Below are 22591 nucleotides of genomic sequence, written 5' to 3' on the forward strand. Positions count from 1 at the left end.
TGGCACCACAGATATATGTACTAAATCTCTAAGTAAAACATCCAATAGTTGTCAAAACATTTGACTCAAAGCCAAAAATGTCAAACTTGAAGTTGCACGACAGTAAAAGTCACCAAAATCAGTAAGATTTATCCTCTGGATTCCATGATATCGTCTAGGTCTATCTACTGGTTTCAGACTTTTTAATATGGACAAATGTGGTAAACTGACAGACCATACCTCAAACATGGCTAAAAATTATAAATGCATAAGAGGGATGTCTTAAACCATGCAATGATGACAGAAACAGGCAATATCTATACCTGTAAAATATGCTCAGAATGTTTTCCTCTGAGCAGGAGTATGTTTCAGTCTTTTGTAGCTTGTTTTGTGGCGCCTCTCTTTTGTATAATCTCTGATTCTAATTTTCTTTGTACTTTATATTCAAACTCACAGAGAGCATGTCAGCCAACTTTCACTTATCGTGTTACATAAATTAAGTACAGACATTCCACTGCAGACTAGTTTGGTGATGTTTTACACCCAAGGTCATGACCCTAAATAAGGAAAACAGCAGGTAACCAGATAGCTCAGAAGTGGAAATGGTTCAAACTGACTCACATTAAAAAGAAGGATTCAGTACTTTAGAGCTTAAAACAACAAATTCACAGCTCTTCTGTATTCATTTGATGCATGAAATCTAATATCAACCTGCCAGGGAAGGTTCTGTTATGATTTTACTATTTATTGTCTTCCCTTGATGCCATTTTTAAAATTCTGTTGAACTTCACTGATCTGAAAGATACTATAAAATTATGCTGCTAACCTGTTTGCAAAGTACACAAGCTGGTTGACAAAGCGATTTCACTTCCTCTGCATAAGAAAGCTCAGTCACATCAGATGGAATTCATCCAATAGTCATGGAGGTGCTGCACACCTTCATAATCCACCATAAGTACTACATTTTTGTGGTAATCAACCACAGTCAAAAGTCTGCAATAGTAAGTAGAAATGCATTCCATTGGCTTTTATAATGTCTCTTGAATGCAACACCTACTAAAGTTTTGATGTGAAAGTGTAGGATGTTATTTTGTTGTTGTTGTTTTATAAGTAGTATATACTTGCCATATAGCAAAAGCAGAGGGTATTTTAATCTGTTCATTAAATAAAAATCAGCTGGAATATGGTGTAATTGTTGTAAAATCAGCCAATCAGGAGAGAAACCACCTGTTTTCATGCATTTTTGCACATGAGGCATATTTTATAGAAACCAGAAGGGTTGTATTCCATCAAAGTGTTTCCACACTGTGGTACAATGTGTGAACTGATGCTGATTTTCACCTCATATGACTTACAGGCTGGTCGATTCAAACAGCCATAATAGACATGAATGTGTAGTTTATTGCTGGGTGTAGGTCTCAGGTATTTATCAAAACACACTCCACCTTATATAAAGTAAAATGTAACCAAGCCAATAATAAAAAAAAAATAAACGTTTTACTGCAGCTTGTGACTGAATCTTGACGTCTCTCTCCTCTTTAGTGAGCTCTTCCTGTGAGCTGGTTGTGGATTTGCACACATTCAAATAAAATAGATTTTAAAAAAATAAGGTGCGTGTGAATGTGTGGCGCAATGTGGAGGATGAACGATGTAGCAGCAGGCTTACGTCACAGTGAATGTGCAGCGTAAACCTATTACGTAATGCGGAGAGGCGCGTCACCTGCGCACTGAACAACGGGACAGGAGCGACACCTGGTGGTCAACAGGGAGTCAAAATCAGGTTGTGAGGAGAGGTTCGACTATTAGTAGGAGAGGCCACACAGTAGAAAACACACTGCAGCTTGATTTTTTAAAAAACAGTTATGAAACCGAGAGTCAGGTACTGTGAGGTAACAATGAGCACATTTAGTCCTCTTCCACTTAAACTTGCTTTGATGTCCTTCTTGGATATTTAACCTTCATTGACTGACAGCAGAAGTCAGCTGCAGCTTCACTGATCACACCTGCATTGTGATGATTTAAAGGCACATATCTGCAAGTATGAACACCATAAACTACTGTGGTTGTCAATTTCAGCATAACAGGCAACTTACATAAGTGTGATGTGGAAATGTGGAGTCTGCATGGCGCAAACACAGAGAGCAGCCTTTAAACACTGTAGGAGACACAGCCGCAATAAACATTTGTATGGTATTGTATATCCAGATTAATTGGAGAGGAGGCATAGCTGTAACATTAAGAACTTCTATCCAGGTAATTCATTTTATAGAAAACCCATATTTGCCAAAATTACTCAAAGCCAAGTGTCTTCGAAAGTCTGAAAGGAGTCTTAAATGTGAAAAAAATATAGCCAAAGAAGTTGCATGTTTAGCCAAGTTGTTAATCCAGTAAAATATTACTTCTGCTTTAACGTGTCTGAATGCAGGGATGCATAACATAACCATCATCTGTAGTGGTGTTAACCAAAATTACATTGAAAAAACAAAACATCCATTTTGACTTCATTTGCACAGGTTTCTAAATATTAGACTTGGCAAAAATGCAATGGAGGAGGCTAGAATATGTTGAGGTTGGATAGCAATTACAAGATTTTCCCCTTTGATTACACTGTGGTGTCACTGCATCCAATTATACTGCGCTCATTATAGGCAATCTTGCACATCAAGGACTACTGAACAACATGCTTGAGGAAAAACACAGGTATGTCATAAATACAATGTATTAATTCTATTTAGTCTCTTGACTTTTGGAGTCCTGGAGGGTACATGCCATATCACAGAGATACGCTTGAATATAATTATTTTAACAACTGTGCTTTTCCTATGACAAGAGAAAATTCCGTTCATGAAGCGGCATACTGGGACTATCGTCAGCAACTAAAGCCTCCCTGTGACTCTACAGATGTTACCATCCAGGGAAATTACAGCAAAACACAGACATGTTATATTGAGAATGTTTTTATTCAAAGTTTACTCCCCTTAGTGTTTCCAGTACACCATACAACAGCATTATGTGAGCTGGGTAAGTGCAGTGGAGGGTGCTCAACGATGAAGAGTAGCACGTTGCCATGCCGACGACAACACTAGGGTGGGTGTGTCTTATACAGTGAACTTAGAACCACAACTTTTCCACCAGGTTTTTTTTCTTAGTTTTAAAACAAACAAAAAATTCAAAAATAAAAAAATCTGAAAAGGGATTTTACAGTAAAGGGGGCAAAACTCCAACAACTTTCTGTCCACATTTGGGGGGAGGGGAAATCCAGGGAACAGGTTAGAGGTCATCTTCTTCATCTGGGAGTGCTGTTTGTGATGCAACCTGGAAAGCAAAAGATAAACATACTTTTTAGACTTCCCAAATGTATACAGGTGCTTACGCTGACATTTGTATATGCATACTTGGCTCAGTTAAAGAAACTGTCAGATTTTAGTGACTGGGTTCAGTTATACTTACTTGAAGCTCTTCCTCATACTTAGCGGCGAGGGTTGGGTCCATCTGGACCTCTGGGGGAGCAAGGGCAGGCATTGCCACAAACTCCAGGTTGGGATCACCAATCAGCTTCCTTGCTAACCACAGGAAAGGCTTCTCGAAGTTGTAGTTACTCTTGGCAGAAATATCGTAGTACTGGGGACAAAGCAGTTCACAACAGTTAAAAATTACAGTTCAGTCCAAACAGTGCTTCCTACAATTCACAAGTGACATGCGTTTATGACAATGCTGATGTTGGTGAGCATTTATTACCTGCAGGTTCTTCTTACGGTGAAACACAATGCTCTTGGCTTTGACTTTCCTGTCTTTGATATCCACCTTGTTGCCGCAGAGCACAATAGGAATGTTCTCACAGACACGGACCAGATCACGATGCCAGTTGGGCACGTTCTTATAGGTGACTCGAGAGGTGACGTCAAACATGATGATAGCACACTGAGCTGTTGAGGGAGGAAGGAAGGAAGTTTTAACAACTACTCAGATGTAAATGCATCCTGGCTGGGCAGGCTGTGATAACAAGAGCATGCTAAGCACGTGAAGAGCACCTTGAATGTAGTAGCCATCTCTCAGGCCTCCAAACTTCTCCTGACCAGCTGTGTCCCACACATTATACTTGATTGCTCCTCTGTTGGTGTGGAACATCAGTGGGTGCACCTCTACTCCCAGAGTGGCTAAAATTACAAAGACAAGATGTATGAGAACAAAATAAAAGGTGGAAACAGTGATCAACTCAGCCATTTGTCTCTGTTTTCATACTGATAATAACTGGGACAAAATGATTAAAGGGATATTTAACAGTTGAGAAACAAAACTGTAGTCTAAATTACTCAAGAACTATTTAGCATACAGCAAGGGCTCCTGGACTGGGTCAGGGCCTACTAAGTATTTCATGTGGCCCAGTATACCCAATCCATAACTAAAATCCACTCCCAATGACTCTGCATCAAAGATAACAAGTCAGAGCTATGACTTCAACTCATCTGTAATATACTAATGGGTCATTCACTTCTTCCCAGATGGGTACTCACCAACATATTTCTTTTCAAACTCTCCTGTGATGTGCCGTTTGACAAAAGTAGTTTTTCCGGTGCCTCCATCTCCTACTAACACCAACTGTAAGCAGGAGACCACAGTTAGCTCAGACTGGTTAGTACTGGTTCATCATAACGACCGTTAGCACAGCTAACACAGCAAGTACCGCAAAGACCGTTATTTTTACTTTAAATACAGCCAGGTGACAATAAAGTCATGTTACAGAGTGAATACTTACCTTAAACACCGCCACCGGAACACACTGTGCCATTGAGTCCGCCGTGGTTGCGATTTTCTGAGTTAAACAAAACAAGGCGGGATGGTTAATTAGCACGTTCTCAGACACCCTCCTGTCTGCCCAGTTCGACAATCGTCCGTACACTAGCAGAGATAGCTATTACCCGGTTTGACGCTTTTTAGAGAACAAAAGTGGATAAACGGCTACAATTTGCCTTGACGTTTATAACGGGTTACTTTACAGCTAGGCGGTCTGTTAGCTACAGATAACCACTTCTAGCATGTTCCATCCAAGCTAACGGTCGAACGTGTAACATTCACAGTTACCGTAACGTCTGAATATGCTCGAATCGAACGTTGTCAAGCAAAATCATGAAACGTCGCACATTTTAATAAAGTGAAATCAAGATGAGCCGCATCAGAGACTGTATTTCAACAGCAACGTTTGCTAGCTAGCTAACAGGCTAGTTTGAGTGCGCCATACGACGCGCGACCGCACTTTTTCTTGTTCGACAGGAACAATCGGACTGGAAGACCGTCTAATGTGTTCCACGTTGCAGCTGATGGCCAACTTCCCTGAAAACCAAACCAGACACACGAAGCCGACATTCCACATTCAAGATTCGTTTTCGCCATAACAGCAAACGCACGTAATTGCAGAAAAACGAGCGGCTCTGAAGAACAAAGCAGTGAAATGAGGGAGAGAGCGGAGATGCTAACCTGTTAGCTCTCAGCAGCATGGAAGCCATTCTTTCCATCGAGCTAACGGCCAAGTTAGCACTAGAAAATCAATGGCCTAACCTAGTTGCTCGTCCCTCACATGGCTACACATACAGCGGAACACGAATCCGAGGCGTACATTCAAGTTGCTGCTTGTTTTAACCCACTTTCCCAGCAAATACAAACTTGAAATTCAGCACGGCCCGCAATGACAGAAGAATATAGAGACTCACCGGTGTTACTGCGAAGAGAGAAAAGAGTAAATGGCTGCGTTCGCGGGAGATTCAGCGTGGACTATGAGTCAGTTTCCGCCCTTATCATGTGACCCCGCAGCGGCAAAAACGCATCAGCCTCCAGAGCATGAACCTCAGTGCTCAGAGACCATGATTCAGCATTCAGCCTCCACAGAAATAGACTCTGTTCAGCTAATAAAAGAACACATTAATATAAACGTGCAGTAATATGCAATGATTCACCTTACATCAAAGCTAAAAATGTATAATTTAAATCTATTGCAACTCAGTTCTGCAGCTTGATGGACGAACTTGTCCTGTTCACTGGCGCATAATAGACATTACTGAAATTATAGTGTACAATCCTTGAATAAAAGTACAGTATAGATTAAAAACAGTTTGAGTTGAGAATATTTACCATAATATAAAAGTGAAAAAGCAGCAAATATTACCACTTTTAAAGCTACATTCAGAGATTGTTGCGCTTTTTTTTCGATAAATACCAGAATGATCGTCAGTTTCATTTCTATGCAACCAACCGATTCATACCAGCTTGAATGCAGGAGACACATTAACAGTCTCAAATGTGATTTATTTCAGTACCTTAAATGACCTCATAATAAACATTACATAATATTCTCTTTTACAAATGTCCTAGCTAATAAACTACGTAAAACATGCTTTAAGGTGCTGTGGAATAAAGTCTATGACAGGCAGCATGTTAGGCTGCAGATTATAAAGTAAAACCAAAAAGTGCAATATCAACCATCTTTGTAACACAACACAAGACAGTATAATTTGTGCGTTTGTATTTGTCGCCTCAGTTCTGTCAGCAGAATGTGAGGCTGCAAGGCTTCACTGCTCATTTGCAACTGAAATATCTGTAAAGCTATAAGTAATCTCTTTATTGCATATAAGGAGGATATAATTCAATGTACAACTTATCCTCACGGTGAGAGAACAGACACAACCATCAGTCTATCGGTACAGATAGTCTGCCTGTATGTTGGCTGCTATCTCAGCCTCCCATTGGTCTCCATTGTTGAGCAGCTTTTCCTTGTTGTACAGTAGCTCCTCATGGGTCTCTGTGGAGAACTCAAAGTTTGGACCCTAAAGGAGGAAATTAAGGAGACAATACATGTCTTCAGGTCTAAATGGAAACACACTGTTTTCATGATGGGTTGAGTGTATGATGCCTTCTTTGCTAGCAATAAACATATTTTTCTTTCTTTTTTATGGAAGACCAGAATTGACTTTTAGTTGACCAATATGCATGTTCAACCAATATTTTCAAAATCTGGATTTAACTGAGCATCTGTCGTCCATTTAGTTCTTGTGCCAAATGGGAAACACACACGATGAGTGGTTTTTCAGAGGATGCCAAGCAGCATTTTATTTGAATAATCAAAAATGTATGAATCAATATATGGTAATGGCACAAAAATTTAATCTTGCAGCTCACAACTGACTCAAAATCCCATTTTATTCAAGGCTTCAATATATTTAAGACAAACTGAGTTTTGTCTTACCATCATGTCAAAAGGTTAAATTTTTTTTAACAATATGTTGTTTTTATAGGCAAAAAGTGGTACACAAGTTTCTGTTGCAGAAAAAGATGCTCTTAAATGATCCTGCAAGCACTTTATCTGAAGCACAGAATTCCTAGCAGGCTCTATAAACTTGTTCATACCTGAACAATGGCATCAACAGGACAAGCTTCCTGGCAGAAACCACAGTAGATGCACTTGGTCATGTCGATGTCGTAGCGCGTTGTTCTCCTGCTGCCATCAGCTCGAGTCTCAGCTTCAATGGTAATGGCCTGAGCTCAACAAAGGGAGGAAAAGGAAGAAATAAAACCAGAGATTCAGAGGGGGATTCAGGGTAAAGAGTAGCCTTAAAGCATTAGCAAAATCAATCTAAAGTCATTTTTCTTGACTGCTGTGCCCAAACTTTACTTTGTTGTGTGTGTGTATGAGAGACAGATACAAAATTTAGCTGCATGGACGACCAGACAAAACAAATTGTTATAAATCAGAGACTATGTTGCTCAATAACAAATCCGAGCACACACCATAAAAGGCACAGCATGTGGTCTGTACACGTAAGACAGATATAAGGAAAGAGACACAAGGGAGGCAGTATAAACAGCACAAAAATATACTCACATCCAAAAGAAACGCAAGTTTCTTTTACCCGATGAAAAATTAAATTTGGTTTCCCAAAACAAAAATGCATTTGGTACTTTGTGGTGCATGGTGTGTTCTTAACATTTTCTGTTGCGTTTTGTAAGGTTGGTGTGAAAACGGAAAACCGAAAACGAATCGTCGCAATACACCAATGCATTGATGATGTGGACATGATTCACACTTTGCACGTGCAATTGAATATGCACGATTTATCGACACCTTCAGTGGGTATAAATTTCATTCAAGATCATAGGCATTTCACTTGCTGTTTAACTATGCCACGCTTAAACCAAATTGAGAGGAACCAAGCCGTCTGCAAGCTGGAGAGTCTGTCCGCTTCGGGGAAGGTCATCGGTGCTCTGTGTGGTGTTGTATCGACGCTGGAGACGGTAAATGGTGGTGATGTTGACATTAAAGTGACGGGCAATGTCTCGGACAGACTCTCCAGCTTGCAGACGTCCGATGGCTTGGTTCCTCTCAATTTGGTTTAAGCGTGGCATAGTTAAACAGCAAGTGAAATGCCTATGATGTTGAATGAAATTTATACCCACTGAAGGTGTCGATAAATCGTGCATATTCAATTGCACGTGCAAAGTGTGAATCATGTCCACATCATCAATGCATTGGTGTATTGCGTCGATTCGTTTTCCGTTTTCACACCAACCTTACAAAACGCAATAGAAAATGTTAAGAACACACCATGCACCACAAAGTACCAAATGCATTTTTGTTTTGGGAAACCAAATTTAATTTTTCATCGGGTAAAAGAAACTTGCGTTTCTTTTGCGTGTGAGTATAGATTTGACTGATTCTCACTGTTAATTGTTTTGTAACGAGTTTCAACCAGAAAATACCAGAATGTTTTAAAAAGAGGGTACTGATGAACACTGATTAAAAATAGTGCCCTAGATGTGATGACTTGCCACATGTGTTGTGTTTTCTGCCAAGAGGAATTTACATGCATTTATTTGATTATATTTTATTTTTTTATTGTATTATAAAAGGGGTTTCCATTGCTTTTGGCTGTCTAAATATAACAGAATAAAATAGAATAGAATATCTCTATTGTCACTGTGATTTGAAAAAAAATTGGTCATGAAATGAACACAGATAAAGTCTTTGTTTCATTTTGAAAAATAGAAACTAGTGATAACGAGCTCGCTTTATGTTGTTTTTGCCATCTTGTCACACAATGACAGCTCTATCAGTAAGCTTACTCTGTCTTTATAACAGTAACTGAGTGTGTTTGTGTTCACCTGAGCAGGGCAGATGGCCTCACACAGCTTACAGGCAATGCAGCGCTCCTCTCCGCTGGGGTAGCGACGGAGGGCGTGTTCTCCACGGAAACGTGGCGACAGAGGGCCCTTCTCAAACGGGTAGTTGATGGTAGCTGGTTCACGGAACAGGTAACTCATGGTCATCGCCAAACCTGCAGGAGGAAATAAATCAAAGAGAGTGATGAGTCATGGTGAACTTTGGTGATATGTAGTTTTCTTTTACTGTCATGAAATCCCATTAAAAGAGTAAAATAAACAATTTGTATATCCATTGGTCAGTACTTTCCTACTATATTTGTGCCATTTAGAATCCCGCACAAGTACATGAATCTTTGAAAATAGGTCATAAATATACAGTTTCATTTTGTAAAAGCTGTATTATTTTGTAAAACACCTGGGAACTGATCTTCTCTTTAGCAAACTGGAGTCAATAGTGTACTTGTTAGTGACTTGCAAATTTTGCAAATTGTGCATTTTATGTGGATTTTTATGCAATTTCTATAAATTGTGGAGTGATCGCAAAAATGACACATCGGGTATTTCTTTAACCGCCTTGTTGGTGATGTGCTGTCTCCTGGTCAAATGGATTCCTGCAGCTTTACTCTCTGAACAGCAAAGACTGCAATGGAAATACTGTAAGTGTCAGACTTTCCTGTATCAGCCTTGACATTCTGAACTTATATGTAAATTTACGTCCTCCCTCTCATAAAGTAAAATGAAGTAAAATCAGCTGCAAATGAGTGTGTGTTTGGTATGCTAGTGAGTACTCACGGCAAAGGTCTGGAGAATGTGGAAATGACTCAGACTATGGTGACAGTGTTCATTGTAATGAAGGATCAGGTCATGCAGTGCAACAGTGTGGCTCAGATATTTGTGTTGAATAATTTTATGACACAGGAGGACACAGGTTTTATCTGGCTTTGGTTTCACAGAAAACATGTGTTAGCCATTTATATTAATTGTTGGTCTTCTTGTGAGATTTGCTCATAATAAAAAAATCTCACAAGAAGAAAAGGCTCATGTTTAAACTTATTCTGCACAGAAATCAAATGAAATGTTACCTCTGAAGAGCTCCGTCCATAGGAGGGTTGTGGCAGCCCGGTCAGTGATGGATCTCATGTCTGTCGGCAGCTCCTGATCATTTACATACTCTACCAGCAGAGTAAAGGGACAGAGGAATGTGTGGTTAGATAAGGATCTATCATATGTGCTTACTCCACTGAAAATGTCATAACTGATGTAGCCATTGGTGTGTAGCGGTGCTTACTATAGCCCTCTCTTGGCACACTGACACTGAATGAGCGCAGGACACCAGAGCCACAACCAAATGTACCTGGAGAGGTAACACAAAAGCACTGAAGACAGGCCTCATTTACGATCAACAAAAATAAAACAGCATTAAAGTCTGTCCATTCTTTTGAACACTTGCTGCTCTAACACATGACTTCTCTACAACAGAATGGATGTCAAGAAACAAACAACTATGCAGTATTTTGGAAATGATCATTTGTACAATTAAAAGAGAGTAATGTGCCACATATCTAGACGTGTGTGTGTGACGCACTGAGGTTGTTGATGGCTCTGTGAAGAAGGAAATTTTGGGGGGACAAGATCATGCTGGTGGTCACATTCATCCAGAGCATCATGCCGTAGATTGTTTATCGTAGCATACCGTCTGAAATGATTTCTTGGATGACAAATGGTGGAGTTGTGGAGATTCAAGTGCCTGGTTATGGTCCTCAACATCTGTGATCTAGGAAACCATGTAACTTTTCAAGCCACATTTTAAGTAGGCTTCTTATCGTCACTGGTCTAAGGAGCATCTGTGTGCTGGTCACATTATCTGATCACTGTGCTTTAAAGCCACAACTGACTTGGGTGTGGATTAACTTGGTGGTCGACAGTTTTTCACTCAATTTTTTGTGCACAACTTTCTAAACCTCCTGCACAGTTGCATGCTGAGTTTATATTGCTGATCACTGTGGCTGGTGTTGTGTTTGACACCTGCTTTAGTACCTTGCTTTGAGTAGCAGTGGAGCAGACGTAGACTCTGAGCAGCAGACATCTGGGCAGAGATGACGTCTGAAACAGTTGAGAAAATAATTAAAATGCATCCAGTAGACTCGATTAAAGGAAACCTCCAGAGCTGCAACCTAGAAATCTGCACTCTGAAAACAAGCTGCCAGCTGAGCACCACCATCCTGTAATCTGTCGCCCCAAATCCAGCTATTAGGTTGGCGATTTGCTGCGTTCACGGTCCGCCGAATAGAGTGGGAAAAACTTAAACTTATCCAAATAATGTTAGCTGTATTTCTGGAGCGGCATTCACTGTTTGTTTTTTTTTTATCAACATAGCAAAGTTGAGTTTGAATAGCTGAAGTACCTAACCTTATCAAGCCAAATATTTGTGGGATTTTCCTTTACAAAGTGGAACCAAGTACAAAAACACTGTAGCTCAATTGACTGCTTTAGCGCTAATGTCGATTTATCGATTTATCCGCTATTTTGCAGCCGATTTGAGGGCAATTGAGGTTTGTTTATGGATAAATGGTGCACTTTTTTAGCTCCTATGTACGTTACACGTGAAAGCATCTTTATAAATAAGATTAACGTTTCAAAAAAGTAGTCTCTAAAACTGTTTATTTCCTTTAAAAGCTAATTTAGTTTTCTACTTCATTTATTCAGATGATACATGCTCGTAATACCATATTGCGACAATTCACGATTTGCGAATACCTTGATAACCGACTTGGCAATAACAAACATAAGCTAATTTAGCGTTATTTTAGCAAAATAGAAGTAAAAACACAACAAACTCAACACTATCGTATTGTCGAAGGCAAAAATAATCTCCGACAGTAACAAGTTCGTCTCTATAATAATATTTAACCGGACTTACCACCGACACAAGCGTTAGATGTTGAACAGTCCCTGAACTGCGCAGTTGTATTTATGTTGCATTCAAGAGCTCCTCGTTAATTCGGGTGTTATTCTCAGCTAAGAAGTCGCACAACTGTTTCCTAAGCTTTATGTGAATTACCTTTGGGTTTGTATAATTGCAGTTTCTTCTAAAACATTCAAAACCTGCATAACTGTTTGTCCAGATAAGAAGAAGCGTTTTAAAGGACATTAAAGGCCACATTACACATTCCTCACACATGCTTCATGAATCACACACATTTGTGCAATTTGGTATCACTTCCATGAGAGCTAAAAATAAGATTTCATTCCATGAATAATGAAGTTTACAGCCACTAAAGTCCACATAATTGGTCAGAGGGACGTTTAACTGTGATGATATCATGCATTTCTAACAGTGAGCGATGAAGGCAGAGAGAGAGAAAAGAGGGTGTGAACAAGTGAGAGAGAGAGGGAGGAAGTTTGTCTTCCTCTTCAATCACTCGAGGATCTCACACTTCACCAACCGACTGATCAAATGTGACGGAAATGTAAAAAGGTAATAGCATTATAACGTATTTTTGACCACTCTAACAACTGTGGGTTGAATTTAGGAAGCTGACTTCACACTAGTGCTTTAAACTGAGCCACAGGTGTTGAAACGTGTACTTTTGAAGTGAAGCACAGCAGAAATATTGTGTGGGGTTCGGGTGTCATTGGACGTCTTTGATATTTGATGTTTTGTCTCTGACAGACAGCCACATCGGCCTCATATAATCGTACTGGATGATGACAGCCGACTCCGTTCTCTCAGCAAGATGTTGAGTCCATCGCAGAAGAACTTCAGTGAGGAGGACAGTTCTGGATCAGATGCAGGGTCAGAGGTCAGTCTGGAACCGGAGACAGACCGGTTTGGCTTCATTCTGGCCAATGGATCCACAGCTGGGTGAGCACCTCCACATCTGTCACTGTATTTGCAATCAGTGTGGCAATATTTACTAAAACACGGTGAACTGTGTCTGTGTTTTCATTCTCTTTTCATACTGACAGTTTCATTTAAAGAGGGGAAAAGTCTAATCTGTGTTGGGGAGGTAGTTGTCATCAGCAAGTTCATGGATTTTTAGCAATATATGCATTAAAAATGTTGGCCCGAAACAAACAAATAATTTACTAAAATCTGACAAACGTTCATTCAGATGTGTTAAAAAGAAGAAGAAGCTTGGTGTTGGTATTTAAATCCATTTCATTGGGAAACAACCACAAGCAATTTCTGGTGTTGTGTTTTTTGTTTGTTTGTTTGCTTGTCTTGTTTGCTCCTGTCAGTGTGGGCTATTTTGCTGTTATTTTATTTTAGTCCTGCACCTCAGTAGAAACAGCTCAACCATTACTAGAACTGGGCAAAATTTTAAAATATGTCTACTCTGCAGTTGACAAGTTATATTGCCATAAATCATTAAAAAAATATTAATTTCCCTGATTTGATATACAAAAACTGAGACAACCTGGAACCAGCATGCACAACATTTTTCCAGTGTTACTTATGCTTCTACATACTAGATATATTTAATATTGATATTTTTATTTTATTTTCATACTGTGCAAACAGCCTGCAGTTCATCCTAAAATGTTCCCCACTGTTGTGCAAAATTTTTAGTTTCAAATTTTTTTCACAAGATCTTGTTTTAACAATAATAATAATAGCTTTATTTGTATAGAACCTTTAAGAACAGTGCTCACAGAGTGCTTTGACAGGGAAAACATGCAACACAGACAATCAAGCAAGACACAGAAGACAAGTCAGAGCAGTCACTTAAAAATAAATAGTAAAAATGATAATCAATTAAATGAATAATTAGCTAGATTAGCACTCATGTCAAACAAGGGAATTAGGAAAGAATAACACCAAGGGTTAAAGTTAGAAAATAAAAATTTTAAAAAACAGATGATTAAAGAATTAGAGATGGTGCAGGTTAGGGCTGAACAGCAGCTCAGTGCTTAGCACTGTTGCCTTGCAGCTAGAAGAACCCTGGGCCTGGGATCTTTTCTGTTCTCTCTGTGCATGTGTAGCTTTTCTTTGGCTGCTCTGGCTTACTCCCACAGTAAAAACATGCTGAGGTTAATGGGTGATTCTAAATTGTCCGTAGGTGTGAATGTGAGAGTGTTTGTCTTTAATGTAGCCGTGTAATAGACTGGTGACCTGCCCAGGGTGTCTCCTGCCTTCACACTAAGCCAGCTGGGACAGACTCCAGCCCACCGCGACTCTAATGAGGATTAAGCAATTTATAAATGATGGATGGATGGAAGGAAGATCTGGTTATTGGAGCTAATGTTTTATTTTTGGTAAACCTGTCAATGAAAAATGCAGAATAAAATGATTTTGATGAAATGTCATGATTTTAAGCTTAGATTTGGTTAATTTTCACAACCGAACTGCATGCCACAGATGATATGTTCACAAGCTGACAGAAAGCTGAACATATGGTGCTCTTTCTGTTTCTGGTTCTAATAAATGGTGCAGTTTTGGTGATTTTTTTTACCGATACTATTGCTTTACAAAATCACCGACGGATTATATGGTCCAGGCAGTTCAACTATATAATAAGAAATCAAATAATAAACTTGTATATAAGTTCCCACCATTCTAATCTAATGATTTAATATTATTACAATTTAAATGGTTTTTGTTTTTTTCATGCTTTATTAATCTTTATCCAGTTGTTTCTGTCGCTGCCTGAAGCGATGATTAAAAAGCTGAGTATGTGAGAACTGAAAAACCATCCAATGGGCAGAGTCCATGGGAACTGAAAGTTTCTCAGATGGGCGAGTAGTCTACTTTGAAACAATGTTATTTTCTTTCATGGCATGGCCAGGAAGTTGTGAAGACCCCACATATCTGAAGTATTTTAATCAAACACTTTAATGAAACAAAAACAGCAAAAGCATCCAGGATACAAATAGGCATAAAACACACAACACCTAATAATTCTGATCAATAAAATGCAGTCAACGACAATGAGTTAACAGGTTGTAATGGTAAAGCTGCCACACCAAAGTGCACATGTAGAGCAACAGTAGTTCAACAAGTGCACTGCTGATTAGGAGTGAAGGAAAGTCTGCAGAGTTTATACAGAAAGCAGAGTTCAAAACGTACAGTTAGTTAAATGTATCAGATCCAGTTAAATGAGAATACAGGTGGCTCTGTGCTGCATGAATGAGGGTCAATTTGAAGCTATGCCACTTTTGAAACAAAAAGCAAAAGACAAAAGAGATGACCACACCTAACAAACTGTTCTTTAGGCACTCTGAGACAGGGCAGTTAAAGGTGATTTATTAAAGGACTTATTTTGTCAGAAACATGAGTTAAAATGCCAGTTTCAGCCACAGTGGGCCTCCTCAGGGTGGAAACGATACGAGCAGGCAGTTTAAACTTTGTAAATATGTAAAAGAACACGTGTAAACTGCCACTGAGGTAGTGTTAATGACAAATACTGAGCTTTTCACTGTCAGATACGATTGGCAAACCTTCTCTGAATCAGTTGACTCTGTCTTTACGTTACATTTAACAAACACTGGAACAGCAATGCTGGCAGTGGAAAGCAGATGAATCAGGACCGATTCATGATCAGACTGGCTGAACAAAGTGCTACCTGTCATCTCTACACTTTCCCCCATTGATAACATCCTGACCTGTTGCCATGGAGACTTCAGGCTGCTAACGTGTGGTTTTCCTGTTTCCTGTGTTGTTTTTCGGAGCGCTGTGTTTCATCATGACAACACACAAAAATGCATGCAGCAACACTGCACGCTGACTTAAAGGCCTCCAATGAAATGACTTGAAATGTTTTATCTGCCGTTAATACTGTTTCTATAAAAAGCTCTCATTTTGTAATTAAAAGTGGCTGCCTTAATGTTTAAAGTGCTCACCTGGTGTTTCGTGTGCTGTGTTGTGTCAGGAGTGTGGGTCCGTCCCCTGAACTGGTCAGGCAGAGGGAGGCCAAGTGGATAAACATCATTGGACAATGGGATCGCATCTTGTTGAGGAAGAGCAGTAAGGTGTGTCCCATCTTAAAGCCACTGGAAATATAACAGCAATCAGACTAAATAAGGGATCATAGGCCTTTTATGTGACGGACATTTTGATATGTTACTGCAGGAAAATCACATCGAATAGCACAACTGAAAATGGTTGAATTCTATTCAGTTCAGGGTATTAACATTGTCACACTGTAATGGTTCACTGGGACGTTTGAGCAGATCCTTGTTAATGTGAATAGAAACACCTGTGTTTTTTCTGTTATGACACTTTCCGCTTTTAAAAATGTCTGTTAGCATTCATAATGACAATAGAAATACAGAAACAAATGGCTGTAATCATTTGTTCATGACTCTCTGAGCTGATCCTGGATCTCTGTTCCCCTCAGGTCAAAGTACAGTGTCAGAAAGGAATCCCAGCGTCGCTCAGAGCAAAGTGCTGGCCTCTGCTGTGCGGAGCCACTGACAAGATGAAACAAAATGAAACACTCTACACGGCAAGAACACTTAACTGTGGCTTTCTAATTATTAATCGGTAGCCTGGTTGCAAAAGGTGGAGTGTTAGATGCTAAACCAAATAGTTTTCAACCGATTGATTGGCAGAGTGTTGAAAATAAATGACTGGTTGATGTTATTTATAAAGCAATTATGTAAGAATCAATCTGTCACAATATCTCAGGCTGTGGATCTGTGATCACTTTTTTCATTTTTTATAGACTAAATCAGTTTTCATAGTTGTTAAGTGAACTGTCCTGCCACAGCAATGTTTCACCACTTAATAAAACCTAAAAACTTTAGTTTACGGTTGGCTACAGTTGTCTTACAGTATGTTTTGTGTCTGTTAGTCTCTGGACTCACTGCCGGGTCTGCAGAGTTGGGTGGATGTGATTGAGAGAGACCTGGACCGACAGTTTCCTTTCCATGAGATGTTTCTCTCAAAGGATGGACATGGGTAGGCAAGGCTTTTTCTATTTGTTTCCAATGTCAAGCTGACAGCTGCAGAACACTTAGTCTTCATTGTACCTTTGCTGGTGCCACTACATCTTATCATCCCTTGTTTCTTTGATTTATGATGCAGACTTCAACGTATTTGCTCTTTTATTGTAAATACATGTCTAATCAAACACGATTCTTCATCGAAAGATCATCACAAGATTAAAACTTCAGGTTTCTGTAACTAAAGATTGTGGTGTGTTTGTGTGTGCAGGCAGCGTGGTTTGTTCCGGGTGTTGAAAGCTTACACTCAGTACCAACCAGAGGAGGGTTACTGCCAGGCTCAGGGGCCGGTGGCTGCAGTGTTGCTCATGAACATGCCTGCAGAGGTAGTGACCAATGACACAGTTTAATCTTCTGTCCCAAACAGTAGCAGGAAAAGTATTTCATATATGCATAGTCAGTGGAGCAATAAAATAAAACACTGAATCTATATCATCTTGATTACAATCTGCTTGTTTAAATACAGTTTTTTGCGTTCTGTTGCATAGCCTGAACACTGGTTCAGAGGCATCATGATGTTGGTACTATTACAAGTCTGACTATATATATATATATATATACATATATGGATAAATGTGTTGAACCATCATGGCACATCATGTTTACCTTATGTAACCCTGGCAGGAGGCCTTCTGGTGCCTGGTTCAGATCAGTGAGCAGTACCTGCCTGGATATTACAGCCCTCTGCTGGTAAGCACATGCACATTCCTACACATGCAGCTGACACTGTTCTGTCTCAGTAAATTGAAATTCCAGGCAGATTTTAGTTAACGTGGACTGAGCCCGACTTAGCAAACAGCGAGAGATTCACCAAAGCGATGATGAATCACGGGAATTACGCTGTATGCAGAGTGGCTGTCTGTCTGAGCCTGCAGTGGTGTGTTGTGCAGGAGGGAGTGCTGTTTGATGCTGCCATGCTGACCTGGGTTCTGAAAAAGACGTGTCCAGCTGCACACAAACATCTGCAGCATCACGGAGTGGAGCCCCTCATGTTTGCAACCGACTGGCTGATGTGTCTGTTCACGCGTCACCTCCCATTCAACACACTTCTCCGGGTCTGGGACCTCTTCTTCTGCTATGGTAGGACTTTTTCCTTGTATGCCAGTCACATATTTCCTCAAAACTGACGATACAACAACATTACGTACAGCATAATTGTGTCGGAGAGGAAGACTAAAGACATTCCTATGACCTGATCACCATGAGATCACGTTGCTTATTTGCTTCACACGTCATTTTGCCATCTTATGTTTAACAATGCATGCCTTTCAGTAGATGAATAAATCAACAGTTTGTCATTTACAGTGCAATTTACAAGATATAAACAGGTTGATGTTGTATTTATAGCTTACATTACATGACATGTCCAAAGGCTGTTGTTCTGCAACTCTTTAGTTCCAATTAGGAACGCACAGAGCACATAATGATATTTTAGACAATAATGTGCTTTGAAAATTGTGGCAAAGCTTAGGACACAAAGTCTAGTACAAAACAAAACTGTTTCCAGAGTTTACTGTGGAAGATTGTGACCGGACCTCCACTACCTCATCTGGATCCAGAAGTTGTTGGAAGTTGTGTCTACTTATAAACTTTATACTTTTGACCATGTAGTGCACAGTATGCTAGGGCAGACACGGCACCCTTATTCTACCTGAAACATCCTATCCTCCTGCCCTCTGCTGTTTCAGGGGTGCGGGTGCTGCTCCAGGTGGCGGTGGTGCTGGTGCGTCGGGTGCTGGGCCGGGCCGAGCAGAGGAAGCTGTGTCAGGGCCAGATGGAGACACTGGAGAAGCTGAGGGGCGTCAGGGAGGAGGTCCAAGAGGAAGACGACACCTTCATAGCAGAGGTAAGACTGATAAACAGGGCTGATGTTATGGAAGGCTGCCACTGTGACAGTCTGAAATCACTAGCCATCAGTTAGTTCAAGACAAACATCCGTCAGTTTTACTGCAACTGAGAGAGTAAATGAAAGTTCATAAAAAGACAGACAGTGAAGAAAAATAAAGCTGAGATTTAAAGAACCTCTCTATCAAAACTTGAATGAATGAGTGAAGAAATGATAAATGTAGCTGCCTCTACAGACTGGAGACATTTCAGGTTCACTCTTTGCTTTTGATGAAGCAACACAGCAAATTAATTATCCTCCATTATCATTACTGTGCTAAAATGAAATATTTTAGTCCCGATGGCAGTGGTCTCTTGTAGGATGACAGTGCATAAGGGGTCACTAAATGGTTTGATGACAAAAAAATGACGTACATCACATTATTACTTCTTCACTAACCTTATTCCAGCTCAACTAAACACCTGTGGAGATTTTTGACCAACATGTTCGACAACACTCACTACTATAATTATCAAAATGGTACCTGAAGATGAGATAACATAGAATTATGAAGGATTTATTAATACTAAATTCATATCTTAACACTTGCAATATCTATGCTAGAATGCAATGAAGCTGCTGACACTGGCAGAACATCTTCCTAAGTTTTCCCTTCTATTAGTCACCATGAATTTTGTAAACTCTTGTTGCAGTGAAACAAAAAATAGTTTTTCTTCTCTATTTCAGGTGTGTTCGGTGCCGCTGTCAGTCAAAGATCTGGAGAAGCGGATGGAGAAGGAGTTAGAAAAGTGGAGGAAAGACAGACCCTCATCTACCTTTGACCCCAGAGGCCGTTGCCACGGATACCGGATGGCGTGGTTGAGAGCTCGAGAGAACGAAGAAGAGCAGGACAGGAAAAAGAGAGAAAAGGGAAACCTGTCTGTCCCTCTTGCTCGTTCAGCCTCCACTCTGTCATTGTCTCCTTCGCTTCTTCATAAGTGGAGAAAAGGGGGAAAAGTCAATGCGGGCAAATCGGATGGTGGTAATAAAACTGTGAGACATCTTTCAATGGGAGGAACGGAGGACTGGAAAAGTTTGACTGATTTAGATTTTAAGAAGGTACAGGGAGTCCAGGAGGAGGAAGATGGATTTTCAGAGGGAAACAAAACACAGAATGAGTTGAAATCAACAAAACAAAGCATAAAAACAGAGCCTGAAGTAGAAACTGTAATAGTAGTAACAGAAGAGACTGAAAAAGTGGAAACAAGAGGCACTGAAAATGAAGACAGTCAATTCAAAGAGACACAGGAGAGCAAAACGCTTTCAGAACAGAAAGAAGAAAGAAACCCGTGTCCAGCCAAAGATCAGACTGTTGAAAATATTTTCCAGCCAAAAGAACTAACATCTCAGTGTGAACAGGAGGAAAAGCGGGTTTCAGAAGGACACAACGCACAGAGTGAGTCCCAACCACCAGGACAAACTGAACAGGAGGAGCTTTTACAGGAAACTGAAGAGATCGACAAAGTCCAAAACATACTAACGGAGCAGACAGATGAAACTGTAACAATACAAGAAGAGAGTGAAGAAGTGGAAGAAAGACTCACTGAAAAGGAGGGCAGCCAGATGAAAGAGACAGAGGAAAGCATAATGTGTTCAGAACAGACAGAAGAAACAAATCTGTGTCCTGCCGAAGATCAGACTGTTGAAAATATTCTCCAGCCGACAGAACATACATCTCAATGTGAAGAGGAAGAAACGATGGATGCTGTGAGCAAATCACAAGCCCCGGAAGAGCAAAGTCACAATAGTACGAACCAGGAAACTGAGATTAAAGACACAAACGAAGCTGCAAGAAAAAAACACGTAGCAGAAAATAAACCTACAGCTGCTGCGGGTGTCAACCACACTGAGGTACCAAGAGATGCTAAGGTAGATGCAAACATCGAGGTAGAAATGCAAGTAAGTGTAGATTCAAGTACAGAGCAAATGACACAAGCTGACATAATACCAGAGGAGAGCACAGAAACTGAAACTATGCAGCATGTGCAGGTGAACACAGTCACAGAAGTCTCAGAGACGAGGACTGAGACCAGTCTGGACTCAGAGACACTCACAGGTGTTGAAGCTGTTGAACTTCAAGACCCTACAACAGCCACAGAAACACAAGAGGAGCAAGAAGACATGATCACAGAAACAGAAAAGGTCACATTTAAAGAAACATACCACAGCACTGAGGCATTAGTAGAAACACAAAAGGCCGAAGAGTCCCACACCCAAACAATGACAGAAACTGACGTACTGGCACAGACTCAAGAAAAGACAGAAGAAAATGCAGCCACGCCAGACGAACCTGAGGCTGAAATAATACAAATAGAATCAGACCAGCACGTAGATTTAGAGACGGAGACTAAAACAGGAGAAGAAGAAACATTGAGACTGAATTCACCTGAATGCATCCAACAAAAAGAAGGTTTACCCGCTGAAATAGAGGCTGAAGCTGAAGTTGCAAAAGACTCATTAGAGGAGTCAAATGAAGCAACAGCATGTGAGCCTACACAAGGAGAACAAGAAGTTATTTTGACTGTACACTCAGACGCACGGGTTGACAGTGACACATGTATCTGTGATGAAACAAATACAGCAGAAACGCCCACACAAACTCAGATGAATGAGGAGACTACAGAGTCTGAAATATTTGCAGAAAAGGAAGAGACTGAAGCACTGAACCCAATCACTGAGCCTGATGGGAAGAGTGCATTACAAGTATGTGACTCTGAGACCCAAGTACAACAACCAACAAACCAGGTCACTGTGGTCCCTGTGGAGGAAGAGGAAAGCACAGAAAATGTCCAAGAAAACACAGCAGGAGAGGACGAGGTCTTCATTTCCACTGAGCCAGCAAATGCTCCAACTACTGACAACAGCACGGAAGTCCAAGACAAAGACCATCACTCTGTAAAGGAGCCGTGTGAGCTTCTGGTACAAACCTCTGGGCGTCGCAGCAGCCGGTCTTCTGCTGATTTCTGTGTCCGCAAGCCATCCAGCTCACGTGGCTCCAGGTTGGCACGTAGGCTCTCTGAAGATCTCTTCACCAGCCCGCAGAAAAGTAGCCAATCACAAGATGTCCCCAATCAGTCGAAAGAATCAAAATCACATCCTGGAGCTGCAAACCCAAAGCAAACCGCTCCTGATGTGAAACTTTCTGCAGAGGTAAAAGAAGGGCAACATGCAGATCCCCCAAAGCGTTTTGGTCTCTTCCGCAGACTGAGAGGGGAGCAGCACAAAAACACCACAGCAAAGGGGACACCAAAAATGCAAGTGCCGAAAATCTTGATTCAAGACTTCAGTGACGGCACAGGGACTGGGAAAATAGTCGAGGAACCGGTGGAGGAGAAACTGAGTTCCAAGGAGAGGAGGAGGAGGCGTAGGGAGCAAGAAAGAAGGGAGAAAGAGGAGGAGAGGTTGAAAAAGAAGAGAGAAAAGAGCTGGGAAAGGAGAAGGAGCGAGAAAGGAGGAAACCGCAGACGAGGGGGAAAAGTTTTCAAGTGCAAAAAGAGAAAAGTAGCGAAGATGGTGCTCGTCCTGGAAAGACTGGCTCACAGACTCTTAGACATTCTGCTTCTTACGCTGAATCTTACTTTTGACAATTAAAATCTAGTTTGATTTTCAGCTCCTGTGCCATTGCCCTTT

General features: G+C 40.5%; 3 protein-coding genes across 5 annotated transcripts; 1 reads left to right on the top strand and 2 right to left on the bottom strand.

Moving 5' to 3' along the window:
• Nucleotides 1–2920: 2920 nt before the first annotated feature.
• ran (RAN, member RAS oncogene family) lies at nucleotides 2921–5798 on the bottom strand. Of its 2 annotated transcripts, none has more exons than XM_022189590.2 (7): nucleotides 5688–5798; nucleotides 4736–4792; nucleotides 4494–4578; nucleotides 4011–4136; nucleotides 3718–3905; nucleotides 3430–3600; nucleotides 2921–3294 (listed from the first exon to the last, which is right to left on the bottom strand). In XM_022189590.2, exons 2-7 carry the CDS (start codon nucleotides 4766–4768, stop codon nucleotides 3250–3252), a joined length of 648 nt encoding a protein of 215 aa, XP_022045282.1. In that variant the 5' UTR covers nucleotides 4769–4792; nucleotides 5688–5798; the 3' UTR covers nucleotides 2921–3249. The 2 variants fall into 2 exon arrangements, with proteins under 2 accessions (XP_022045282.1, XP_051810705.1); XM_051954745.1 differs by lacking the exon at nucleotides 5688–5798 and adding an exon at nucleotides 5455–5479.
• A 460-nt stretch (nucleotides 5799–6258) lies between these two features.
• On the bottom strand, nucleotides 6259–12176 carry ndufs8b (NADH:ubiquinone oxidoreductase core subunit S8b). 2 transcript variants are annotated; one of them, XM_022189591.2, is made up of 7 exons: nucleotides 12050–12176; nucleotides 11167–11232; nucleotides 10418–10483; nucleotides 10212–10301; nucleotides 9130–9302; nucleotides 7378–7506; nucleotides 6259–6797 (listed from the first exon to the last, which is right to left on the bottom strand). In XM_022189591.2, exons 2-7 carry the CDS (start codon nucleotides 11213–11215, stop codon nucleotides 6666–6668), a joined length of 639 nt encoding a protein of 212 aa, XP_022045283.1. In that variant the 5' UTR covers nucleotides 11216–11232; nucleotides 12050–12176; the 3' UTR covers nucleotides 6259–6665. The 2 variants fall into 2 exon arrangements, with proteins under 2 accessions (XP_022045283.1, XP_022045284.1); XM_022189592.2 differs by lacking the exon at nucleotides 10418–10483 and having other exon boundaries at nucleotides 12050–12172.
• A 299-nt stretch (nucleotides 12177–12475) lies between these two features.
• On the top strand, nucleotides 12476–22552 carry tbc1d10c (TBC1 domain family, member 10C). Its single transcript, XM_051954706.1, has 11 exons — nucleotides 12476–12607; nucleotides 12803–12994; nucleotides 16002–16101; nucleotides 16470–16615; nucleotides 16724–16730; nucleotides 16926–17032; nucleotides 17288–17402; nucleotides 17701–17766; nucleotides 17967–18156; nucleotides 18765–18922; nucleotides 19649–22552. The coding sequence occupies exons 2-11, from the start codon at nucleotides 12867–12869 to the stop codon at nucleotides 22550–22552; spliced, it is 3921 nt and encodes a 1306-aa protein (XP_051810666.1). The 5' UTR covers nucleotides 12476–12607; nucleotides 12803–12866.
• The last annotated feature ends 39 nt before the right edge of the window (nucleotides 22553–22591 follow it).

Source organism: Acanthochromis polyacanthus, chromosome 10, assembly GCF_021347895.1.
Source record: "Acanthochromis polyacanthus isolate Apoly-LR-REF ecotype Palm Island chromosome 10, KAUST_Apoly_ChrSc, whole genome shotgun sequence".
NCBI lineage: Eukaryota > Metazoa > Chordata > Actinopteri > Pomacentridae > Acanthochromis > Acanthochromis polyacanthus.

Bases quoted from the DNA above. Each gene is read 5' to 3' on its own strand.
- ran (XM_022189590.2), bottom strand. From the start codon at position 4,768: ATGGCACAGTGTGTTCCGGTGGCGGTGTTTAAG. The intron at 4,579-4,735 runs GTAAGTATTCAC...TCCTGCTTACAG, and splicing joins TTCCGGTGGCGGTGTTTAAG to TTGGTGTTAGTAGGAGATGG. The intron at 3,906-4,010 runs GTGCTCTTCACG...CTCCCTCAACAG, and splicing joins AGATGGCTACTACATTCAAG to CTCAGTGTGCTATCATCATG.
- ndufs8b (XM_022189591.2), bottom strand. From the start codon at position 11,215: ATGTCTGCTGCTCAGAGTCTACGTCTGCTCCACTGCTACTCAAAGCAA. The intron at 10,302-10,417 runs GTAAGCACCGCT...CTCTGCTGGTAG, and splicing joins TGTGCCAAGAGAGGGCTATA to AGTATGTAAATGATCAGGAG. The intron at 6,798-7,377 runs GTATGAACAAGT...TTCCTCCTTTAG, and splicing joins CTGTTGATGCCATTGTTCAG to GGTCCAAACTTTGAGTTCTC.
- tbc1d10c (XM_051954706.1), top strand. From the start codon at position 12,867: ATGTTGAGTCCATCGCAGAAGAACTTCAGTGAGGAGGACAGTTCTGGA. The intron at 12,995-16,001 runs GTGAGCACCTCC...GTGTTGTGTCAG, and splicing joins GCCAATGGATCCACAGCTGG to GAGTGTGGGTCCGTCCCCTG. The intron at 17,767-17,966 runs GTAAGCACATGC...TGTGTTGTGCAG, and splicing joins GATATTACAGCCCTCTGCTG to GAGGGAGTGCTGTTTGATGC.